Below are 21,895 nucleotides of genomic sequence, written 5' to 3'. Positions count from 1 at the left end.
CTTGATTAAAAGAGCACTGTTGGTTTCTGCTGTTCTTAAGATTCTTTATTGACCCACTATCCACATTACTCTTGTCTCTTAAAATCTCCTCAAAGAGCGCTCTGGTGAAGGCTGGGAAGCGGTGGGGGCTTGGCAGCTGTGAGGCTTCCAGGCAGCCTCCCTACTCATTGAAGAAGGTCCAGGCATCCTCCATTCCAGCCCTTCTGTGTGAGGGTGGGAGCCCAGTCCTGGTGTCAGGAGGGATGACACAGGCCTCTAGGACTCCCAGTCATCCTCATCCTCTTCTCCTTGTGGCTGCTGAGGGGGAGGCAGAGGTGGGATGGAGTCTGACACTCGGGCGAAGGCACCTCCTGGGCCCTCACTGGCCCCTGACCCAGGTCCTTTCCCGGAGATCCCTGAGAGAGAAAAGGCTATGACTGAGGGAGGTCGGAGGGGAGACAAGTTTACCCATCCCCAGAGACAAACAGGCAGGAAAAAGCAGGAGGATATGGGAGATGCACAATACATCCTTAGACTTGGCCCAAAGAAGGCTGCTGGGCTCCTACCTTTGCGCCGCATGGCTAGCTTATTAAAGAGATCCGACATCAGGTCCCCACCTTGGCTTGTGGCCCTCACTGCAACACAGAAGCCATGGGTAGGGGGGTTCAGTGACACAGGTGCTCCTGGCTCCCTGTCCCACCAGCTACCCTCCCAGCCACCATGTTCACCATGAGCTCTTGGTGCTTCAATCTGTCCCTGGACCCAGCATAGGGCACTAATAAGACAATGGTGTCATTTGAGGAACACTAATAGCCACCCTGAACAATGGGCCCTTGCAAGCAGCCCCATTGCATGGAGGAGGAAACTGGCCCAGAGAGGTTAGGTAGCTCATCTGGGGCCATAGGGTCCATAAGGGGTGGGATTACTGGGACACCACTGCCTATGCCACTGTTGGGGCTTCACAGCAGACATACTCTGTAGGCTTAAGAGGCTTATAGAAGCAGGACTGAGCTCACCCTCAGGTCCTGTTTTTAAAAATCCCTGACCATGGGGCTGCGCCTGTGACTCAAAGAGTAGGGCACTGCCTCCTTCTCCTCTGCTCTCCACCCCCGCCAACCCCGCCAAAAACTGCAAAAAAAAAAAAAAAATTCCCTGACCATGGCTTGGCGCCTGTAGCTCAGCAGCTAGGGCGCCAGCCACATACACCAGAGCTGGTGGGTTCGAACCCAGACTGGGCCTGCCAAACAAATGACGGCTGCAACCAAAAAATAGCCGGGGGTTGTGGTGGGCACCTGTAGTCCCAGCTACTTGGGAGGCGGAGGCAAGAGGATCTCTTGAGCCCAGGAGTTTGAGGTTGCTGTGAGCTGTGATGCTACAGCATTCTACAGAGGGCAACAAAGTGAGACTCAGTCTCAAAAAAAAAAAAAAAAATCCCTGACCATTTTTTTTGATAACTCTTGGCAGAGTCTCAGAAGATTCTCTTTTGTCCTAGTTTGAGCTGGGTGAGCATAGAGAGGAAAGCTGCACTAATCAGGCTCCCAAACCAGGAAGGAGCCCATGACCCAGGCAGGAAAAATGAGGATGCCAGAGGCGGCTGCCCAGGGCTTCCCACAAGCACCCTCAGGGAAGCACAAGGTGGGCGGCAGGCAGGGGCCTCACACATGGGGCTGGGCAGGGAGCACCATGGTGGACCGGGTGGTGTGGGCAGGGAAGGCAGTATTTCATGGGGAGCTTCCTACTGCAGTGGTGGTCCCCTCACCTTGCTCCTGCTCCTTCTGTTTCTTCTTTTCCAGCTTGCGCTCCTTGACGCTTCGCAGCTTGGCCTTGCCAATGCCCCCAGCTTGGCGGATGGATTCCAACAGAGTGGCCCGGCCACTGGAGGGCTCAGCCACTTCCTTGGGAGCTCCCTGAAGTGCGGCTGGGAGGGGAGAGGGTATTAGCAGGAAGGACTGGGTTGTGGGGCAGCCTCGCAGGGCTGCTGCAGTGGGTGGGATGTGCTTTCAGAGCATGCTCGGGCCTAGAAACCAACTTCTGCAACAACTGGAGTTCAGGAGTCTGTGTGCAGGCCCTCCTCATCCCTCCCTCTCTGCCCTGTGATCACGTGCCACCGGCAGTGGGGGCGCGGGGGGCGGTCTGTGAGTTATCCCTGAGCTGACAATGCCTCAACTCAACACGAGCTGGCAGAGGGTTTCTGTGTGATTTCTGAATGGTGGAGACTGGGAGATAAAATGATAAAACTGAAGTTTTGTAATTTCAGGGACACTGAATATTGTGTAGCTATAGTTTTCCATTGTTTTTTTTAGCAGACCTCTTTCTTCCATTGGTTTAACTGGGATTGGGAACCCAAAGCTCCAAGGTTCTGGAGTTCAGAATTCCGCTCTACAATTTGAAAATCATTATTTTAAGAACCTAGCAGAATAAGATATTTGAAATGAGAACTATTCTGAAAATCTAGGATTTATGACCACTTAACACACCTACAAAAGACCCCTCAGGGATCCATAAAGTAGAGGTACCTTCAGAAAGAGCCTCCACCCCCATCTCCTGGCACCATTCCCACCTGTAGGAGACACACTGCTGCCACTGTTGTCCTCTCTGGTGCCTTGGCTTGTTGGGGCCATGGTCTGGGCTGGGGGGATGCTGACCAGTGTTGCAGGGGCTGGGGGAGGCGGAGGTGGTGGCGGTGGTGGTGGAGGTGCTATAAGCACCCCATCTTCTAGGTCTGAAAAGGAATTATGAGAAGGTGTGAGGTGCCAGGGAAGAAGGTGGCAGAGCAGGGAGCTCCTGGGCCCAGCTCCCTCCCAGGGCCCAGCTCCCTCCCAGGGCCCAGCTCACCTGGCTTGAAAGGCTCAGCTACCTCTGTATGGAAGGTGGGCAATTCTGGTATGGGCCCAGGGGCAGAGGGGGCAATACCAGGGCCCAGGTCAGCGCTGTATGTGAGGTCATCTGCGATGCCAGGCAGGTCAGGCAGGTAGGATGGCACATCGATCTCAGGAACCTGGCCTAGGTCCGGCACATAAAAGTAGTTCTCTGGAACCTGCAAGGTCAAGTGGGGCATGTGAGTGGTGACAGGGACCTGTATAGGCAGCCAGCAGGGCCTGATGCACACTTATGAAGCTGGGTGGGACATGGGCTCCATGGAGCCTTCACTGTCTCCCACCTGCTGCTCCAGCTGCTCTCTCTTGCTGATGGACAAGGGGGCATCAAACAGCTTCTCCTCTGCCTCTGCCCCCAGCATCACATGGGTCTTTGTGACAGCACCAGCCAGAGGGTCCAGGAGGACATACTTCTTGTACCTGTAGGGATGGAGTGGGGACAGACAGCTCACTGTCTGTCCTAGGCCCGAGGTCTGCACCTACAGCTCCTACTTCCTTGGGGCACAGTTATGTGCTGGGATCCCTCAGCCTCCCGAGCCAAACCCATGGTCAGCTCCTGGCTCCCAGCCTCATGCTACGGCCAGCTGGAGTCTGCTGCCCCCAGGGATCCTGCTAAGCCAGGCAGGCCGCCCCCCAGCCCTGCCACCATCTGACCATACAGGTTCTCAGTGGTGTTGAAGAGCAGCAAGGAGCTGACAGAGCTGATATTGCTCGGAAGGGCCCCAAGCCCCTCCTCGGCAGCGTCTTCAGGCTGTGGCTTGGTGTTCACACACACGGGGAAGTACTGTAGCTTCTCCTGGGAAGGGCCGAGGTGAGAGAGGGGTGGAGATGGTGGTGCCAGCCAAGGTGACCCACCCCATCCAAGTCAGCATTGTCTTGGGGGATAGAGCCCAGGTTGGGCCCTAAGCCCCTCCCCAGCAGTGGCATCCCAGTGTATGTGGAGGTGGGGTGGACCTCACACCTGCAGGGCCCGCCCATCCAGAGGCCGGTGCTTGCTCTGGATCCTGTGCCGGGGGCGTCTCTGCAGGCTAGGGTCCTGGGCGCCTGTGAAGATGGAGCTGTGTTCCTGCAGGCGCTCTGGGGCTGGGTACTTGGCGCTGGAGAACACCTGTGGACGTGGGCCCCAGGCAGGAGGAAAGTCTGAGGTCATTGGACAGCAGGAACAGGGACGTGGGCAACCTCAGACATGAGAGGGAGCCACTGCCCACCAGCCATGGACACGGGCACATGGGTTACCTTGATGGCCTTCTTGCAGCCCTTGATCTTCTCAATCTTGGCCTGGGCCAAGGAGACCCTCTCCCCAATGGCCTGCAGCTGGCTCCGGCTCAGCTCTACTCTCTGGGAGATCCTGCCATGGAAAAGATCCCAGAGGCTTGGACTGCTCTCCAATCCTTGCAGCCACCTGGTTGGGTAGGTTTTCTGGCACACCTCTCCTCTGACAGCCTACCTTGTGAGCCAGAGCCTTGGCCACAGGCTCTTATGTCAGTGCTACCTGCTTCTCATGGCTGATCTTGCTGCTGCCCAGGGAAACTCTACAAGGAAAATCTGACCTGGAGGGCCTGAGTTAACTGTACTGAGTCCTCGGAGCTCTTGGAGGTGATGGGTCCATCAAGCAGGTGCACACAATGAGGATAGTGACTGCTTATACACGCATACTAGCTGTTTACAGTTGGCAAAGCATTGCCAGAACCTTCACGACCACATGAAGGACACAAAGCTGGCCTCTGCGGACGAGGATACTGACATTCAGAGAAGCCAAGAGACTGGCAAAGCTCGATCTAAATGCCATCATCTGAATTCAGACCCTAGACCTGCGGATGATGCCCCTGCAAGTGACAAATGGTGCACAGAGTCTGTGTGGTCTGGCTCCTCACCTGCCCCCACTTGCTCCAGATGAGGGCACCAACCACCTCCTATTCCATGTACATGCCAAACACATTTGTTTCCTGGCCTCTGCATCCAATGCAACACCTTGGTGCAGACACACAGGTGGCCCCTGCACATCACTTAGTCTGCTCCTCAGGGAGGCCCTTCTGATCCGGAATCCACAGACGCGCCTGTCAGCCCCTATACTTGCTGTGCTTTTGCCCATGATGCATCTCTGGCCTGTGTATGTGTGTGCTCTTGTCTAGGGGGTCAGGGCTGGTTTTGTTCCCTGCTGATTCTTAGAGCCTGGGTCAGTGCCTGGCATACGCTAGGGCCTTACTCTCAGGAATAACTGAGGTCCAGACACCTTTTGCTTAATGGCCCAAGGCTCACTGATGCTTTTCCACATTGTTTTGCCACAGCAAGGTTTTCATTGCAAAGTGAACTCTGACTTGGTGCTGTCCTCCCATTTGTCCCATAGCTCCCCTACTCCAAAGAGCCCCAGCCCTTTGCCATGACAGCCGTGCTCCACATCCAGAGCAGTCACATCAGCATGACCCACGAGAGTGAGTGTGTGAGAGGCACAAGAACAAGGGAGCAGGGGCTTCAGTGTAAATCATGGGGAAAGGCAGGAGGGTAAGGTGGGGTGGCAGAGGAGCCCCTCTGTTTCCGGGGTCAGAGACCCCAGGACCAGGGACCTCTGGGATCTCCCTAAGGGTTGAAATGCATGGTCAGGAATCTGGCCCAACCTGGCCACTCCCATCAACTCTGGAAGGTCTTGGTTTCCAGAAAACCTACCCAACCAGCCAATTTCATAATCCAAGAGTCTCCATGCCCTGATGAAGCTGTCCTGATTTCTCCTGGCTTCTCATGTGTGGGGAGCACAGAGAGGGGATAGGGCTGAACTATACAGGCCCCAGAGTAGCTTTGTTTTCCCTATAGCCATCCAGGTAGGGCACAGGAGGATACCGCCCCTTCTTATGAGAGGAAGCAGCCTGGGTACCATGGCTCCCAAAGGGAGAGGTCTTCATCTGCTGTAAGGGCTACTTGAGCACAGGCTGTTTTAATGCAACCCAGTTCCCAAGGCAGGCACATTCTGCCCCTGGGTGCTACCACAATCTTTCCTGGTCACCTACATGCTCCACTTGAGTTCCAGGGGGAGAAGGGAGGACACTGGGATTAGAGATGGACAGAAGCTGCACTGGTCCAGTTCTGCCATCCAGGAGAGAGGGGCTGATGGCTAGAAGAGTCAGACAGCAAAATGAATAAGCCCTGGCATATTTTTCAAGTGGATTATTAAACAGAGGGTCTGTAAGCACTTAGAAAACAAAGATGTGAGTCCCAGGGGCCAGCACTGTGATCGGTTCCTAGCTTTCCTACTTAGGACAGGGTTATTAGGCTAGTGTGTCAGGAGAAAACACAAACACAATGCACTGCGATTCAGGTGAGATTTTTGACAGTTCCTAACAAAACCCTGTGGAAAAGATGGCACTATGGGGGCGGGAGGTGAGTACATATGGGACAAATCAGACCAGACGGACCTCAGCCCCCTGTTAAAGAGGGGACTGATCTCAGTCCTGCATGTGGGGCACTAGCAGGGTGTGTCCACTTCACCCAACGTCTAATTAGGAAGCTGGGGACATCAGATGGGAGGGTCCAATGGCTTACAAGACATAACCGAGACTTGAATAAAACTGAAAGCCAGGAGGGGCAGCCATCCATGAGATGGAATTCTTGAAAAATCAATGTGGAGATGCTTTAGATTTAAACAGCTACAGGCACAAATATAGAAGGTAGAGAGAGTTTCATTTAGCAGCAGTTCAGGCAAAGAAAGACCTGGGAGTTTCAAGGAAGGATAAGTTTGGGAGGGGCTAAAAGCAAGAGAAGCAGCTTCTAAATGCAAGAAATGGTGTCTCAGGGCTCCCTGCTCCTTGTTCTTCTTCCTCCATCCTTCCTTTTGCATGCTCTCCTGGAGGCTCAGAGGAGCAGTGAGAGCCAGGCCCTCCAGTCTCAGTACCCCTGGATACTGGATCCACAGTGTGAGAGGACTCTGACCTTCCCTGCAGACTGCTGTGCCTCTAGCCCTGGGATGGTACCTGACAGGTAACAAATGTGGCCTAAGCAGAAAGTGACAAATGAACAAACATCTAGAGGAGAGTGATGAGGATGGTGATGAGTGAAAAACTCATGTCATTTGAACAAAACTTAAAGATGTTCTGGCTGAAACGGAGATGATTTTGCAATTACAACCATCCCCTTCAAATATCAAAATGGCTGTCAGGTAGAAGAGTGACTGGAAACATATTCTCTGTCATCCCAGAGGGCTGCACTAGGACCAGTGGGTGGGGTTATAAGGAATGAGATCTCAGTTCTCAAACGGAAACTTTCTAGTAAACAGCCGAGTGGCTTTGCAAAGCAATCACACTCCAGCTGCACAACCACCTGTCAGAGTGTGTCAGGGGAGGCCTGCCTATGGCACGGGACAGACATGACTCTGGGGGTCTTTCCTTACCTGAGACCCTATAGGACTAAGTGCTGACTTGCTTGTGGACAAGGCTCCTGGACAGTCTAAATCTCTTACAGGCACACACCATGATGGCATGAGATCGTACAGACCCAGGATGAGAAGAGGTTTCAATGGGTTTGCTGTCTCAATGGACTGGCAGTGGTAGTCTGGAAGGCTGTGTTAGGAAGGGCACGTTGGTGGCTGGGATGTTGATAAACGTCTACTGTGAGGGGAGCGTGTTTGCCATTATAAGTCCAGACACTCCTGGCTTGGTGGCCTACTAGTAAATTAAGTCAGTTTCCAAGTCATCACTGAAGCCATTCCTGTGGCACATCTGCCCAGACCTGAGAAAGGAAGCCAAGTTTGCCAATGACAGGACACAACTGGCCCCTCAGCCTGCTCAGAGCTTGGCCTTCACTCCCAGTCCATCCCTCTCTTGCTTCTTTTTCTCCCCACCCCTCATGTTCAATAAATAACTTGAGTTCATTCAGTTCATGAAGCACAGTGCTGGGCTGTGGGGGCCACAGATGAATCAAAAATACACAACTACCCTCAAAGGGACTCAGGTCTATCGAGGAGGTAAGAAGTAAACATTGATAACCACAGTATCCCACATACCTGGGTCCCACATCTAATTTGCAGCACTTTAACCTTGGAGTTGCTAAATGATCTATGCCTCAACTTCTTCAGCTGAAAACAGTATACCCTTGACTTCATGGAATTACTGTAGAGGTCCCAATGATCAGACCCTGCGTAGTATTTCTGTCCTAACAGACACAGCCCAGGACTCAGTAAACAATTTCACTGCTATTGCCCATAAAATTGAGAGGGATGGGGGCTACAGGTGCTCAGAGGAAATATAGAACTTCTCCACAGGTGGATGAAGGTAGGGATGGGGAAGTTTCATGCAAGAGGTAGCCTTGAACAGACATGGAGAAGGGTATTCCAGGCAGAGAAAACAGGCGCTTTCAAAGAGTACACCACAGAGGACAGTGTCAAGAAACGGCAAGCTCCTCTGGCCACTGTGTGAGGTGTTCAAGGAGGCCCGTGGGGACCACTTTCCTTCCAGCATGGCAGAGGGGTGGCCAGGATGGGGTTTGGGCTTCCTGCCCCACCATCTTTAAAGACAACCTCCTCCCACTCCCTGTGAGAATATTTCCTATGAAGCTAGGCAGGCCCCAGCCCCAGGAGGGCCACCACTGGCCCATCACAACCAGGGTGCCAGGCCCTAGGGGCCGCAGGGGAGGAGGGAGCATCCCTCCCCAACCCAGGATCACCGCATCTCCTCCCCTCACCTGTCATGACTTGAAGGATGCAGACCCTCAACCTGGGCTTTTGCCTTCACTTTTACCTCAGTACCCTCTGCAAAATTAAGAATGATCAGCTGCTGCATCATCAGCTGACTGACTCCTGGGTGTCTTTGGTGGCCACTATGGGAAGGGAGGAAGGAGGGAGTAAGGACAGGGGAATACATAGGAGAGGCTAAAAGAAGGGAGAAAATGAAGGAAGGAAGAAGAGGAGAGATGGACAGACAGCCTCATAGAGACCATTACCCTTTTCCTGGGAGGAAGGAGCTGGAAAGTGGCTGTTGCTTCAGGGTTGTAGTGGCTGGGTCAGGCCAGGGAGGGCAGATGGCAGTATCCATCGAGTTATCTAGCTTCCCTTCTCTAGGCCACTCCAACCTCTCCTGCCTTGTCATTCATGTCATGTGCAGCAGGAAACATCTCTGGGCAAGTGTTTGGAGGCCTAGCCACTGCCAGGTGAAGTTGGAGCAGATACAGGGTCTGAAATCTTATAGGTAGGAGGAGGTGGCAGGGAGGGGCTGGCAAGAGCAGCTCCAGGAGACACTCGTCCTACTCTCCTGTCTGCCTGGCTCCACACAGTGGTAGAGTGGAAGGAGCCCAGGTTGCAATGGCAAACTGCCATGAGCTCACCCACCTGTGCCACTGGGCATGGGATCCAGAGGTCCAGGGACCAGGCCTTGGCCTACAAGGGGTTGCTGTGGGGAGTACCTCTGCTTTACCCACCTGTCCCTTCTTTGCAAGAGGCTTCCAAGCAGGAAGAGCATGTTTGAGGGGGTAGATTCTATGCTGCTCACATCCCACCAAAAAAGCCCATGAAAAATGAAAAGCCCATGAGCTTGTCAACTGCTGCAGGGTGGGGGGACAGGGGACAAGGATGATTGTAAGCCTCCCTGCCTCATGCCCCCATCACTCACTCCTCTTCTCCTCCATCCTTACCCCAGTGTGTCACACGTTCTGTCACTGTTTCTTTTTAATGTCTCATCCAGCCCTACCCACATGCATGGCTCTTGAACTATGGGTTAATACCTTTCATGTCCTGACTACAGCAACAGTGTCCACAACTTCTCGGGGACCTGGAAACTGCCTTCCCCTTCTTGTCCATGTTGTGACAGCTGCCTGATGAGCTCTCTCAGAACTCTCTGTCTCATCATCTCCCTCCTGCAAGGACCTACTGTGGCTGCCTAAGAATCAAGCTCAAAGTCCTATCCTATTATAAGGCCCCTCCACGGGCCTTCACTTACAACTTTTCACTCCTTACCAGGCTGCCCTTCCCTGCCCCAGAGCACTCCTGCAGCACTGTGGAGGACACAGGAAATGTAGGACACATACCCCAGAAGGCAGCAAGGCCCACAGGCACATCAAACTCACCTGTTGACACCTTGTTCTGTAATATAGGAACTGAGAGTAAGGGACAGGTGGCATGTCTATGCTCCCCGTGCAGAAGCAGCCCCCCTTAGGCCAGCCTCCCCTTGCTGCCCATGATTCTCCATGTTCCAGGCCACATCCAGGCTTCTCTCTCAGTCTGTGGCTCTCATGTCCAGATGAGTGACACACCCAATTTCCCATCCCTGGTCTCCTCCAGGAGCCCCTGGTCCTGTGTGCTGGGTGAGCAGTTTTCTCCAGCACCTCCTTCCTCCTTATTCAAGTAACAGCTCCATTTCCTCAGGGGAACCCATGTCTCCTTCAGACTCAGTCCCTTGTGCTTCAGTGGAAGCTATGCCCAGGGCTCAGGACTGAGGCAGCGACCCAAGTCTAAGCCAATCAGGGAGTCACATCCTCCTGCCACTACGAATTGATTCTGGGTAGACAGGAGAACCACACCAAGCCACATAGGGTGATTGTAACTTCTAGGGGAATGTTTGAGCATTCATTCCTCAAGCCCTGACCCTGACTTCATGAGCTCTGGCCTACTGGCTGTCACCTTCCACCTCTAGCTCAAGGCCTGTCGGAGAAGGGAGCCAACACAAAAGAACCAAGGTGAAGTGGAGCCTGCACCCACACTCAGCTAAGTCATTGCTCCCTTCCCCAGGAGATGGCCTTTCCTCAGCCCATCCCAGGACACGAGGACATACCACTATCCACAGGGTGGCAAATACTGGGATTGGAAAGGAAACTGTTCCAACAGTCAATGATGGCTGGGTGGCCATTATTTGGGTCTGATGGATCTTTTTTTTTTTCTAGGCAAGAGCTTTAATGAACTGAATAGTTATTAGCATCAGAAACCAATGTAGGAGATACAAAATTATTATCTTATGTCAGAAAATTTCTCACGCTGGCAATAGCATAGGTCCTGCTGAATTCCAAGACTGTCATATTACCTCTACCCTGTGAGGGACTCTGGCGAACATGGTAGTATCTCAGCATAAAGTTCCTTTTCCCTGACAACTGTAGGGAAGGTGAAATGAAGGGAGTGTACCCAAAAGGAAAGGGGTGAGTCTGGGGATCCTGTGCAAACAGCACTCAAAGGGGTCCCTGAGCCCAGGGCTCAGAACTTCAGGGGAATGACAGGTCAGTACTTTGGCTGCTTTCTGTCTCAGTGCTTGTCAAAGCTCAGCTGCACAGCAGCCTCCATGGCCTGAATCTTGGCAGCGCTGTCTCCATACAAGCACTTCATCTCGACCTTGTGCCACTTGCTACGCCTCTCAGTTGGGGGTTCAAATGACCTGTGGGGGTTGTAGCATAGGTCATGGTCGGCATTCACATAGTCATCCAGGCACTGTGCATCCAGCTGCTGCCGCCGCCGTCGCTCTTCTCTGTGCCTCTCGGTCTCTGCAAAGTACTGGCGGAGCTCCTCCGTGATTTCCTTGTTGCTCAGGTCACATTCTACCGCCTCATCTGATTCAGTCTCTACCTCCTCATCTTTGGAAGAAGTTTGGTCCTCTCTTGAGGATACCTGGAACCTCCTGCTAACGTGTCGCTGCTTCCTAGACCTGAAAAATGTGAACTTCAGTGGTAGTCCTGCTGGGCTAAGTGATGGTCACTGAAAGACTGAGGATCTCTAGCCTCATTATCACAAGAGCTTGTGGAAGAAACTGGAGAAGGGAAATGCTGTGAAAAACTGAAATAGAATTGCATGGCCTTTCTGTAGGCATCCTGGTGGTTTTGCATCCAAGCCATTGCTTGATGATAATGTTGCCAGTCCCTTGCATATGCTGGGTGAGAATACCAAGACTCAGAAGCTTTTGATGTTGATGCCTGTGCTGCCATCCTTCTTGTTAAAGTCCAAATGGGCACTGAATCTCCCCTGGGAGTGTCTTACTCTTTGAAGGCACAAACCTTCATGCACTGAACCACAACCTCTAATGGGCTGGCAGAGCTTGTGGGCACATAGCTTGTAGATCCTGGGTGGTGGATGAGAAGGTGCCTAATTTTCATGGGAAAGACAGAGGGGAAGAGTAGGGAGGGGATACTGCAGGAGGTATTAGACGGGTCTGATGATCTTAAAGGTCTATGTCCATTGAACATATTCAGCTCAAAAATTAGCACAATGGGGGCATCTAGCACTTGTTTATAACTTCTGATAGCAGGGTGATGAATGACCACCACGGGCAGCCAGTGGGCAAAGATGATATCAGCAGGAAAGAGCTGACATTTCCTGAATGCTTACTGGGTACCAGGCATGGTTTCATTCCTTTGCATATTTTAATTCATCTAATCTGTACCATAAGCCTATGAGGAACATACTGTTCTTACCACAATTTTACAGATGATAGCATTGAGGCTTTTGACTTACCCAAATACAGATCAAGCAAATGGGGCAGCTGGAAGTGTTCTGCTCCAGAGTGAGCCCTGGGCCACTCAGTACCTCTTGGTTACGGGGATATTGTGGACAGGTTTGGGGAAGGCCAGGGGTGTCAGAGGGCACAGAAGCAGCAAAAGAGCAGGAGAGCCAGGAGGATCTGGTGTTTGTACCAAGCCTAGCTGGAGGCAATGCCCCCCCCCACAACTGGGGAGGCTTTGGGGAGAAGCATGAGGGAGAAGGGGACTTTAGGTCTGGCATCCCACCAGGGGTGGGGGGGGTGATTTAGACCCTGAAAGGAACCTGAGTCACACTTCACACTGGATGGGAGGAAAGGCCCCAGTGTGTGAGGCACAGGGTGGGCACCCAGGAGACCAAGCTTCATTTCAGGTTGTTTCTGGCCCTACAGAGACAGGATCTGCACACCACACTCAACCTGGGACCTCTGCAAGGAAACAGCATACGCTGTGTACTCATCCACACTGAATGAGCACTGAGTGTGCTGGGGCAGTGCTGGAGACAGAGGCTACAGCTCAGAGCCACCAAGGGTGCCTGAGGCTCCACCTATTCCACCAACCTCCCCTTGTTCTGGGCATATCCACTTCCTTTCATGCCTCTTCTCGACCTACCCTCTCACCCCTCAGACCTTACCATAAATGTTAGTTACTCACACACACTTCCCCTGATCTCTCTAGACCAAGTCAGGTCCCTATCCAAGACCTACAGCACATGTACCCTACACAGACAGATGGTAATAGCCCCATAGAATCTGAACCTTGGCTCTGCCATGTGGCCAAGTCTCTTAGCCTTTCTGTACCTCAGTTTCTTCATCTATAAACTGGAAGTAACACAGGATGTCTTCATAGACTATAGCAAGTGTTAAATGAATTAATGCATGTGGGTCAATGGTGGTACATACCTAATTTATATAAATATTAGTAATCACAAAAATACTATCAACAGGTCTTATAACTATAATTACATAACTCATCATGCAATTGGTTACTTAAGTTTTTATCTCTTGCCAACTATATACTCTAGTAGGACAGGGATGCTGTGTCATTCCTGCTGTATCTAGAGAGATTAGCACAGTGCTTGTGCACATGCAGTATCTAGTAAATATTTGCTGGCTGCAGGAATAAGTGAAGGAACAATGCCCTTTGGTGGGAAGATGAACATGAGCTGGGAGAGCAGAGCCACCACTGGGGCCTGTGGGACCCACAGGAAGCCAGGAGGCCAAGGCAGGGAGTAGGCAGTGAGGAGAAAAGGCTTCCATGCTAGACTCCTGCCCTGGACCCCTCCTGCCTAGGGAAGCCAGTTGGGTCCTCATGAGCAAGAATCACCAAAGAGGCTGCTCCAAGAGGATGTATTCCTGGGACTAGAGAAGAGGACTGCTGGGTCAGGGTGGAGCTATCTGATTAGGTGGGGGCAGGTGGCAGCACCCACCTGCTAAAGATGTCTGTGGAGACTTTCTGGAGGTACTGCAGGGCATCTGCCACTTGCTGGATGGCCTCTTCTCGCCGAAGGTCTGGCTGGATGAGGGGCACGGCATAGGTCTGAACTGCTAAGCAGTGCTGGGTCCTCCCAGGAGTCATGGTGCCTGTGTGTGGGAACAAGAGCATCAGGACCACCCAAGTCACCCTACTCAGCCAGCATAGCCTTTATTCCAACTCCCTTCCCGGGAGGGGGGACACTTGGTAGGAGGTCAGGAGTTCCCAGGAGGCAGGATTCAGCTGCTGCCTAAGGCAGAAAGCAGGCAGGATCAGGGACTGGGGAGTTGGTAGGGGCAACAGGGAGTTCAGAGAAGGGGAATGTTTTTGATTTTGGCCTAGATGGTACATGGGACCTGGGACCTGCGAGTAACTCTTTCCATACATTATCTCAGTTCAACTCCCCACACTTAGATAAACAAGAAAGAAATCCTGGCTGCAAGGCTAAAAAGAGGATAGATGCAAAGGGATGGATGGAGGAGGGAGAGAGGGAATTGCCTGAATCTAACAACATGTTACTCAGATCTGGAAAAGCACAGACAATGTACTCACTTGGGCTCTTCCCACTTGAACCACTCAGAACTTGAGGCCTGCTCTTGAGATAGACTAAGCAGTGGCTAGTGACTCTAGGTACAGGAGTGTCCATTCTCTGCTCACCTAGGCTAGAGCAAAGGGAACCAGGAGGAAGAAGATGCATGTGATGGCAAAGGACAGGAAGGAAAAGCATTCCTTGAATTGCAAGGTGGGGGATTTTTATTAGATTTAATGAACTCCTCTCTCTGGTGCCCCTAAGGCAGCAACCACACTGCAGATGGCACTGATGTGATTGGCAAGAGATGTGCTAAGTTCCTATAATCAGGTCTAATCATAGCACCTCACTGAAAGACAGTGAGGATGAATTCCCTGCTAGGGACCACACCTGAATTTGTTTGTGCAGGCGCATTTGAGAAAGGATCATATAGGCACAAATCTATTAAACAAGAAAATAGCAAGTTTTTTAAGAAGAGAATGGGCCAGACACATGCCTGTAATCCCAGCATTTTAGGAGTCTAAGGTAGAAGGAATGCTTGAGGCCAGGAGTTTGAGCCCAACCTGGGCAAAACAGCAAGAAAATACAAGAAAAATTAGCTGAACATGGTGGCACATGCCTGTAGTCCCAGCTACTTAGGAGGTTGAGGCAAGGGGTTCAGGAGTTGAGCCCAGGAGTTTGAGGCTGCAGTGACTATGATGATGCCACTGCACTCTAGGTTGGACAACAGAGCAAGACCCTGTGTCCATTAAAAAAAAAGAGAGGCCAGACATGGTGGCTCATGCCTGTAATCCTAGTATATCTGGGAGGCCGAGGCCAGTGGATTGCCTAAGCTCAGAAGTTTGAGACCAGCCTAAGCCAGAGTGAGACCTCATCTCTAAAAATAGCCAGGTGTTATGGCAGGGGCCTATAGACCCAGCTACTTGGAAAACTGAGGCAAGAGAATTGCTTAAGCCCAGGAGTTTGAATTGCTGTGAGCTGTGATGCCATGGTACTCTACCAAGGGTGACAAAGTGAGACTCTGTCTCAAAATAAATAAATAAATAAATAAATAAATATAAAAGAATTAAGAGCCCTAGTATAGCTGATTAGTGGTATTAGATGATATGTTCTGATTACCTATTAGGTACAGGAGTGATCACAACAAAGATGTTAAGACACCACATGAGCCAAGAAGATTCCTCAGAAACAATGAAACCCCATGTGATAGACACTATAATCTAGCCACAAATACAGTGCAAAGGAATGATAAATCCCTTTTGGGATTAGGGGAGTCAGAAGAACCTCTTAGCAGAATCTGTACCTTTCTGCTAGGCCTAGGGAGTGGGCGCAAAGAGAGCATCTCAGGTAAAAGGAACAGCTTGAACAAAGGTGTGTAGGGGAATGGCAAGTGGTCTTGAATGTAAGGGTACAATCATCTTTGGGGAAGTATTAAGAAAAAGAATGATAAAGACAGGCCAAGATTGCAAAAAAACACTGAATAACAAGGCTAGGAATTTGGAGTGGAGCCAGGAATGAAATCTTTAGATGTGTGCTATCCAATATGTAGCCACCAGTTACATGTGGCTATTGAGTACTTAAAATGTGGCTAGTCCCAATGGAGATGTATGGTAAATATAAAATACACACCAAATTTCAAAGACTTAGTAGGAAAAAGAATATAAAATATCTTATTAAAATTGTTATATTAATTACACACTGATTATAACCATATTTTAGATATACTGGATCAAAGAAAATGTATTTCTAATTTTACGTGTTCCTTTTTACTTTTACACCTTTCTTTTTCTTTCTTATAAGGAGTCAGTCTCCTGGAATTCCACACTTGATCTTAGCCAAAAGGCCAAGAAGCCATCAGTTTTCTGTGATTCTAAAGAAACAAGTCTTGGGAAATAGGAGCAAGATGGCAGACCAGAAGGATCATTCAGGTGAGCTCTCCTAGAATGACTGAGGAAAAGGAGAAAACCCAGCCATACCTGGTGCAGCCATACCTGGTAAGATCCCTTACCCAGACCTTACCCAGAATCATAGCTCAGGGAGGACAGAAAGGAGGTGGTGATCTAGATACAGCATATCATCCGGAGCAGTGGAAATCTGATGAATTAAGCAGGTGATTGCAACCGGCTGGGATCAACTGGCTGCCTACATAGGTCAGGGATGGAAGAAGACTTTTCAGAGTTTTCAGTTGTTGGAGAAGGTGTGCATTGAGTGGAAAGCTTGGAAGAGTAGCAGCCTCTAACAGTATATAGCAACCAGATTTGAATGCCAGTTGGAGTGGATTTGCCATAGGTTTGGTGGATGGTGAGGCAGCCACACTGAGAAGGTCTCCGCGGCCAGGGGGCTGCCATGGTGGGAAGTTCACAAGAAGGTCTTAGCAGGGGTCTAAAGCATGCCTGTTTTAATTCCACCTGCAAGGAAGAGAACTCCACTCTCTGGACAGGCCGAAGGACTCTCGCACCCCATGGGAACTGAAGTCAGGGGGCTCTCTGAGACCTGCCCCTGAAGGATTCTTGTGAGTGTAAAGATCCCAACCCAGTAGGGTCTGAATGCTGAGGAAAGAATCAGACAATAACCAAAGGCAACTAAGTTTGGTATAAGAAACATAGAGGTTGCTGGCTGAGGTGTCACCTAAAGAAACAACAGTGCCACCTGGTGTCCGGGGACATATTGCAACATACTGTCATCAAGAGCAAGGACTTCTTTTGTTTCTGTTTGAAATAAAGGAGGCAGTGAGAAGGAAAAAGGGAGACAAGGAGGTGAACAAGAAAATAGAACACATGAGGAGGAAACAATAGAAAATTTCAGGCAACATGAGAAACCAAAACAGAGGAACTCCTTCAAGGAACCATGAGGCAGCTACAGCAGAAGACTCTACCTATAAAGAATTAATGGACTTGACAGAAAGGGAATTTAAAATATGGATGATAAAGACAATAAAAGGAATGGATAAGCAAGTGGAAAGACATAACCAAAGTCAGACAAGAGATATATAGAATATAGAAAGGATATGGTGGAGCTTAAGGAAATAAAGGAGACAATCAGGGAATGTAAAGATGCAATAGAAAATACCAAAAATAGGTTAGACCATGGAGGAAAAAGAACCTCAGAGATATAGAATAAGGTTTTTGAATTAACCTAGGTAGTTAAAGAAGAAGAAAAGAAGAGAGAAAGCAGAATAGGTGCTGAGATAACTATGAGACTCCATAAAGCATTCAAACATACAAACAATAGGGATTCCTAAAGGGGAAGAAGACTGTCCCAAAGGAATGGAAGCCCTACTGAAGACTATCACAAATGAAAACTTCCCAAGTTTTACTAAAGATCCTGACACACTCCTTTCAGATGGATATCAAACTCAGGGTCATCTCAACTCAAAGAGAACACACTGTAATGAGAATGTGTTCTCCAAACACATAATGAACCTGTCCAAAGTCAACATGAAAGAAAAAATTCTGCAAGCAGCCAGGACTAAGCACCAACAGACCTACAGAAGCAGAGACATTAGGATGACAGCAGACTTTTCAACTGAAACCTTCCAAGCCAGAAAAGCATGGTCATCCACCTTCAAAATTCTTTTTGAGACAGAGTCTCACTTTGTTACCCTTGGTAGAGTGCCCTGGCTCACAGCAACCTCAAACTCTTGGGCTTAAGTGATTCTCTTGCCTCAGCCTCCCTAGTAGCTGAGATTACAGGTGCCCGCCAAAACACCTGGCTATTTTGTAGAGATGGGGTCTCGCTCTTGCTCAGTCTGGTCTCAGATTCATGAGCTCAGGCCTCAGTCACCCAAGTTTTAGGATTACAGGCATGAGCCACCACGCCCAGCTACCTTCAACATTCTTTTTTTATTTTTTTGAGACAGAGTGTCACTATGTCACCATGGGTAGAGTGCTGTGGCACCACAGCTCACAGCAACCTCAAACGCTTGGGTTTAAGTGATTCTCCTGCCTCAACCTCCCAAGTTGCTGGGACTACAGGTGCCCACCACAACACCTGTCTATTTTTTCATTGTAGTTGTTGTTTGGCAGGCCTGGGCTGGATTCAAACCCACCAGCTCTGGTGTATGTGATTGGTGCCCTAGCCACTGAGGTACAAGTGCCAAGCCACCTTCAACATTCTTAAACAGAACGATTTTCATCCCAGAATTCTGTATCCTGCTAAACAAACCTTTAAAATTGATGAGAAATCAATTTTTTTGCAATATACAAGCACTGAAGAAATTCACCACTAGACTAGCTCTACAGGAAATACTTAGACCTATTCTCAACACTGATCACTACAATGGACCACCAGGAAAATAAACACCCAGAAGTTAAAGGTCAAAACTTAGCTTCCACAATAGTGCAAAGGATAAAACTACACAACAGACTTTTACAAAATAAGGTGAACAGAACTCTGCCACTCTTATCAATTTGCTCAATAAATGTCAGTGGACTGAATTCACCACTGAAGAGGCATAGGTTGGCTGATTGGATATAAAAGCACAAACCATCCATATGCTGTCTCCAGGAGACACACCTAGCCTTGAAGGACAAATCAAGACTCAGAGTTAATAACTGGAAAACAGTATTTCAAGAAAATGGAAGTCATAAGAAAGGAGGGACTGCAATCTTATTTTCAGATACAAGCATATTTAAAGCAACTAAAGTTAAGAAAGTCAAAGATGGACACTTTATATGGATCAAAGGAACAATATGACAAGAAGACATTTCAATTTTAAATATTTATGCACCCAACTTAAATTCTCCCAGATTTAAGCAGACCTTGATGGGTCTGAGCAATATGATATCCGATAACACAATAGCTGGGGACTTTAACACATCTCTGACAGAACTGGACAGATCATTTAAACAGAAACTAAACAAAGATACAAAAGACTTAAATGTAAGCCTAAATGGGATTAATAAACATATACAGAACACACCATCCCAAAGCTAAAGAATATACACTTTTCTTGTCAGCCCTGGTATGTACTCCAAAAATCAACCACATCCTAGGATACAAATCAAACCTCAGCAAAATTAAAAGAATAGAAATTATACTTTTATCCTCTCAGACCACAAGGCAATAAAGGTGGAACTCAACTCCAACAAAAATATTCATCCCCACAGAAAGAATTAGAAATTAAACAACCTTATGCTGAATGATAGTCGGATTCAGGAAGAGTTGAAAGAGGAAATCGTTAATTCCTCAAACATAACAACAGTGAAGACACAAGTTACCAAAACGTGTGGGAGACAGCAAAAGCAGTCTTAAGAGGGAAATTTATTGCATTAGATGCCTACATTCAAAAAACAGAAAGAGATCGCACTAACAAACTCCTGAACTATCTTACAAAATTGGAAAAAGAAGAACAATCTAATCCCAAATCCAGCAGAAGAAAAGCAATAACCAAAATTAAATCAGAGATTAATGAAACTGAAAACAAAACATTCAGAAAATTAATGATACAAGTTGGTTTTTTAAAAAAATAAATAAAATCAATAAACTTTTGGCCAGATTAACTAAAAACAAAAAACTAAAATCTCTAATAACCTCAATCAGAAATGATAAAGGGGAAATAATGACAGATGCCACAGAGATACAAGAGATCATCTCTGAGTACTACAAGAAATTCTATGCCCAGAAATTTGACACTGTGGAGGAAATAGATCAATAACTGGAATTACACCCTCTCCTTAGACTTAATCAAGAAGAAATAGATCTCTTGAACAGACTGATTTCAAAAACTAAGATTCAAGAAACAATAAAAAATCTCCCAACCAAAAAAAATAAAAAGCCCTGGTCCAGATGGCTTCACACCACAATTCTATCAAACCTTCAAAGAAGAACTTATACCCATATCACAGAAATTATTCCAAAAAATTGAGAAGGAAGGAATCTTCTCCCAACATGTTCTATGAAGCAAACATCACCCTGATACCCAAACAAGGAAAAGACTCAACTAAAAAGGAGAGCTCCAGACCAATTTCACTAATGAATATAGATGCAAAAATTCTCAATAGAATTGAGAATTATGTAGCCAATAGATTACAGCTACATATTAAAAAGATCATTCATCACAATCAAGTAGATTTCATCTCAGGAATGCAAGGTTAGGTTTAACATATGCAAGTCCATAAATATAATTCACTATATCAACAGAAGCAAAAACAAAGACCAAAAGATCCCCTCAATAGATGCAGAAAAAGCATTTGATAAAATTCAGCATCCTTTTCTAATTAGAACACTTAAGAATTTAGTTACAGGTGGCACATTTCTTAATCTGATTGAAGCCATCTACAACAAACACACAGCTAATATTATACTGAATGGAGTAAAACTGAAAGCTTTTCCACTTAGAACTGGAACCAAACAAGGTTGTCCCCTATTGCCACTGCTATTCAACTTAGTGCTGGAAGTTCTAGCCAATACAGTTAGGCAAGAGAAGGAAATAAAGGGCATACAAATGGGTGCACAGGAGGTCAAACTCTTGCTCTTTGCTGATGATATGACCTTACACTTAGAGAACCCCAAAGACTCAACCACAAGACTCCTGGAAGTGATAAAAAAAAATACAGCAATGTCTCAGGATATAAAATCAATGTCTACAAATTAGTGGCTTTTGTATATGCCAATAACAGCCAAGATGAGAAGCTAATCCAGGACACAATTCCCTTCATAGTAGCTTCAAAAAAAAAAACGAAATACCTAAGAATATGCCTAACAAACAAGGTAAAGGACCTCTACAAAGAAAATTACAAAACCTAAGAAAAGAAACAGCAGAAGATATTAACAAATGGAAGAACATACCATGCTCATGGCTGGGAAGAATCAACATACTTAAAATATCTATATTTTTCCAAAGCAATCTACAGATTCAATGCAATCCCCATTAAAATAACATTATCATACTTTCAAAATTTGGAAAAAATAATTCTTCATTTTGTATGGAACCAGAAGAAACTTTGCATAGTCAAGGAAATTCTTAGTAATAAAAACAAAGCCAGAAGTATCACCCTATCATACTTACAGCTATACTACAAGGCCATAGTGATCAAAACAGGATGGTATTGACACAAAAATAGAGACATTGACATTTGGAACCAAATAGAAAACCATGAGATGAAATTAACCTCTTACAGCCACCTGATCTTTGATAAACCAAACAAGAACATACACTGGGGAAGAGAATCCCTATTCAATAAATGGTGCTGGGAAATTGGATAACCACATGTAAAAGACTGAAACTGGACCCACACCTCTCGCCACTTACAAAAAATGATTCAAGATGGATAAAAGATTTAAATCTAAGGCAAGAAACAATAAAAATCCTCAAAGAAAGTGTGGGGAAAACACTTGAAGATATCACCTTGGGGAAAGATTTTATGAAGACTTCCGTGGCAATTGCAACAACAAAAATAAACAAATGGGACTTAATTAAAAAGCTTCTGTACAGCTAAGGAAATAAACACCAAAGCAAACAGACAACTTTTAGAATGGGAAAAGGTATTTGCATGTTATGAACTGGACAAAAACTTGATAACTAGGATCTACGGAGAACTCAAATTAATCAACAAAAAAGATCCAACAATCTCATATATCGATGGGCAAGAGACATGAATAGAAC

At 47.9% G+C, this 21,895-nt stretch overlaps 1 protein-coding gene and 1 pseudogene across 2 annotated transcripts in view; both read right to left on the bottom strand.

Annotated features, from left to right (window-relative positions):
* Positions 1-23: 23 nt before the first annotated feature.
* WASHC1 (WASH complex subunit 1) overlaps positions 24-21,895 on the bottom strand; it is a 26,954-nt gene continuing 5,082 nt past the window's right edge. For both annotated transcript variants that reach the window (XM_023513987.1, XM_003791188.3), the window contains exons 2-11: positions 13,717-13,870; positions 4,092-4,203; positions 3,817-3,963; positions 3,515-3,651; positions 3,140-3,275; positions 2,815-3,016; positions 2,540-2,701; positions 1,739-1,897; positions 546-614; positions 24-395 (exon numbers count right to left, since the gene is read on the bottom strand). In XM_023513987.1, the coding sequence (XP_023369755.1) occupies positions 256-395; positions 546-614; positions 1,739-1,897; positions 2,540-2,701; positions 2,815-3,016; positions 3,140-3,275; positions 3,515-3,651; positions 3,817-3,963; positions 4,092-4,203; positions 13,717-13,865 (1,413 nt within the window). In that variant the 5' untranslated portion in view covers positions 13,866-13,870 and the 3' untranslated portion in view covers positions 24-255. The remainder of the gene's footprint in view (positions 396-545; positions 615-1,738; positions 1,898-2,539; positions 2,702-2,814; positions 3,017-3,139; positions 3,276-3,514; positions 3,652-3,816; positions 3,964-4,091; positions 4,204-13,716; positions 13,871-21,895) is intronic.
* LOC100952833 lies at positions 10,675-11,738 on the bottom strand (annotated as a pseudogene).

Source organism: Otolemur garnettii, unplaced genomic scaffold, assembly GCF_000181295.1.
Source record: "Otolemur garnettii isolate 467f Iridium unplaced genomic scaffold, OtoGar3 scaffold00046, whole genome shotgun sequence".
Taxonomy (NCBI): domain Eukaryota; kingdom Metazoa; phylum Chordata; class Mammalia; order Primates; family Galagidae; genus Otolemur; species Otolemur garnettii.
Note: the sequence above shows the minus strand (reverse complement) of the source record. Positions and strands in the feature narration are given on the sequence as shown.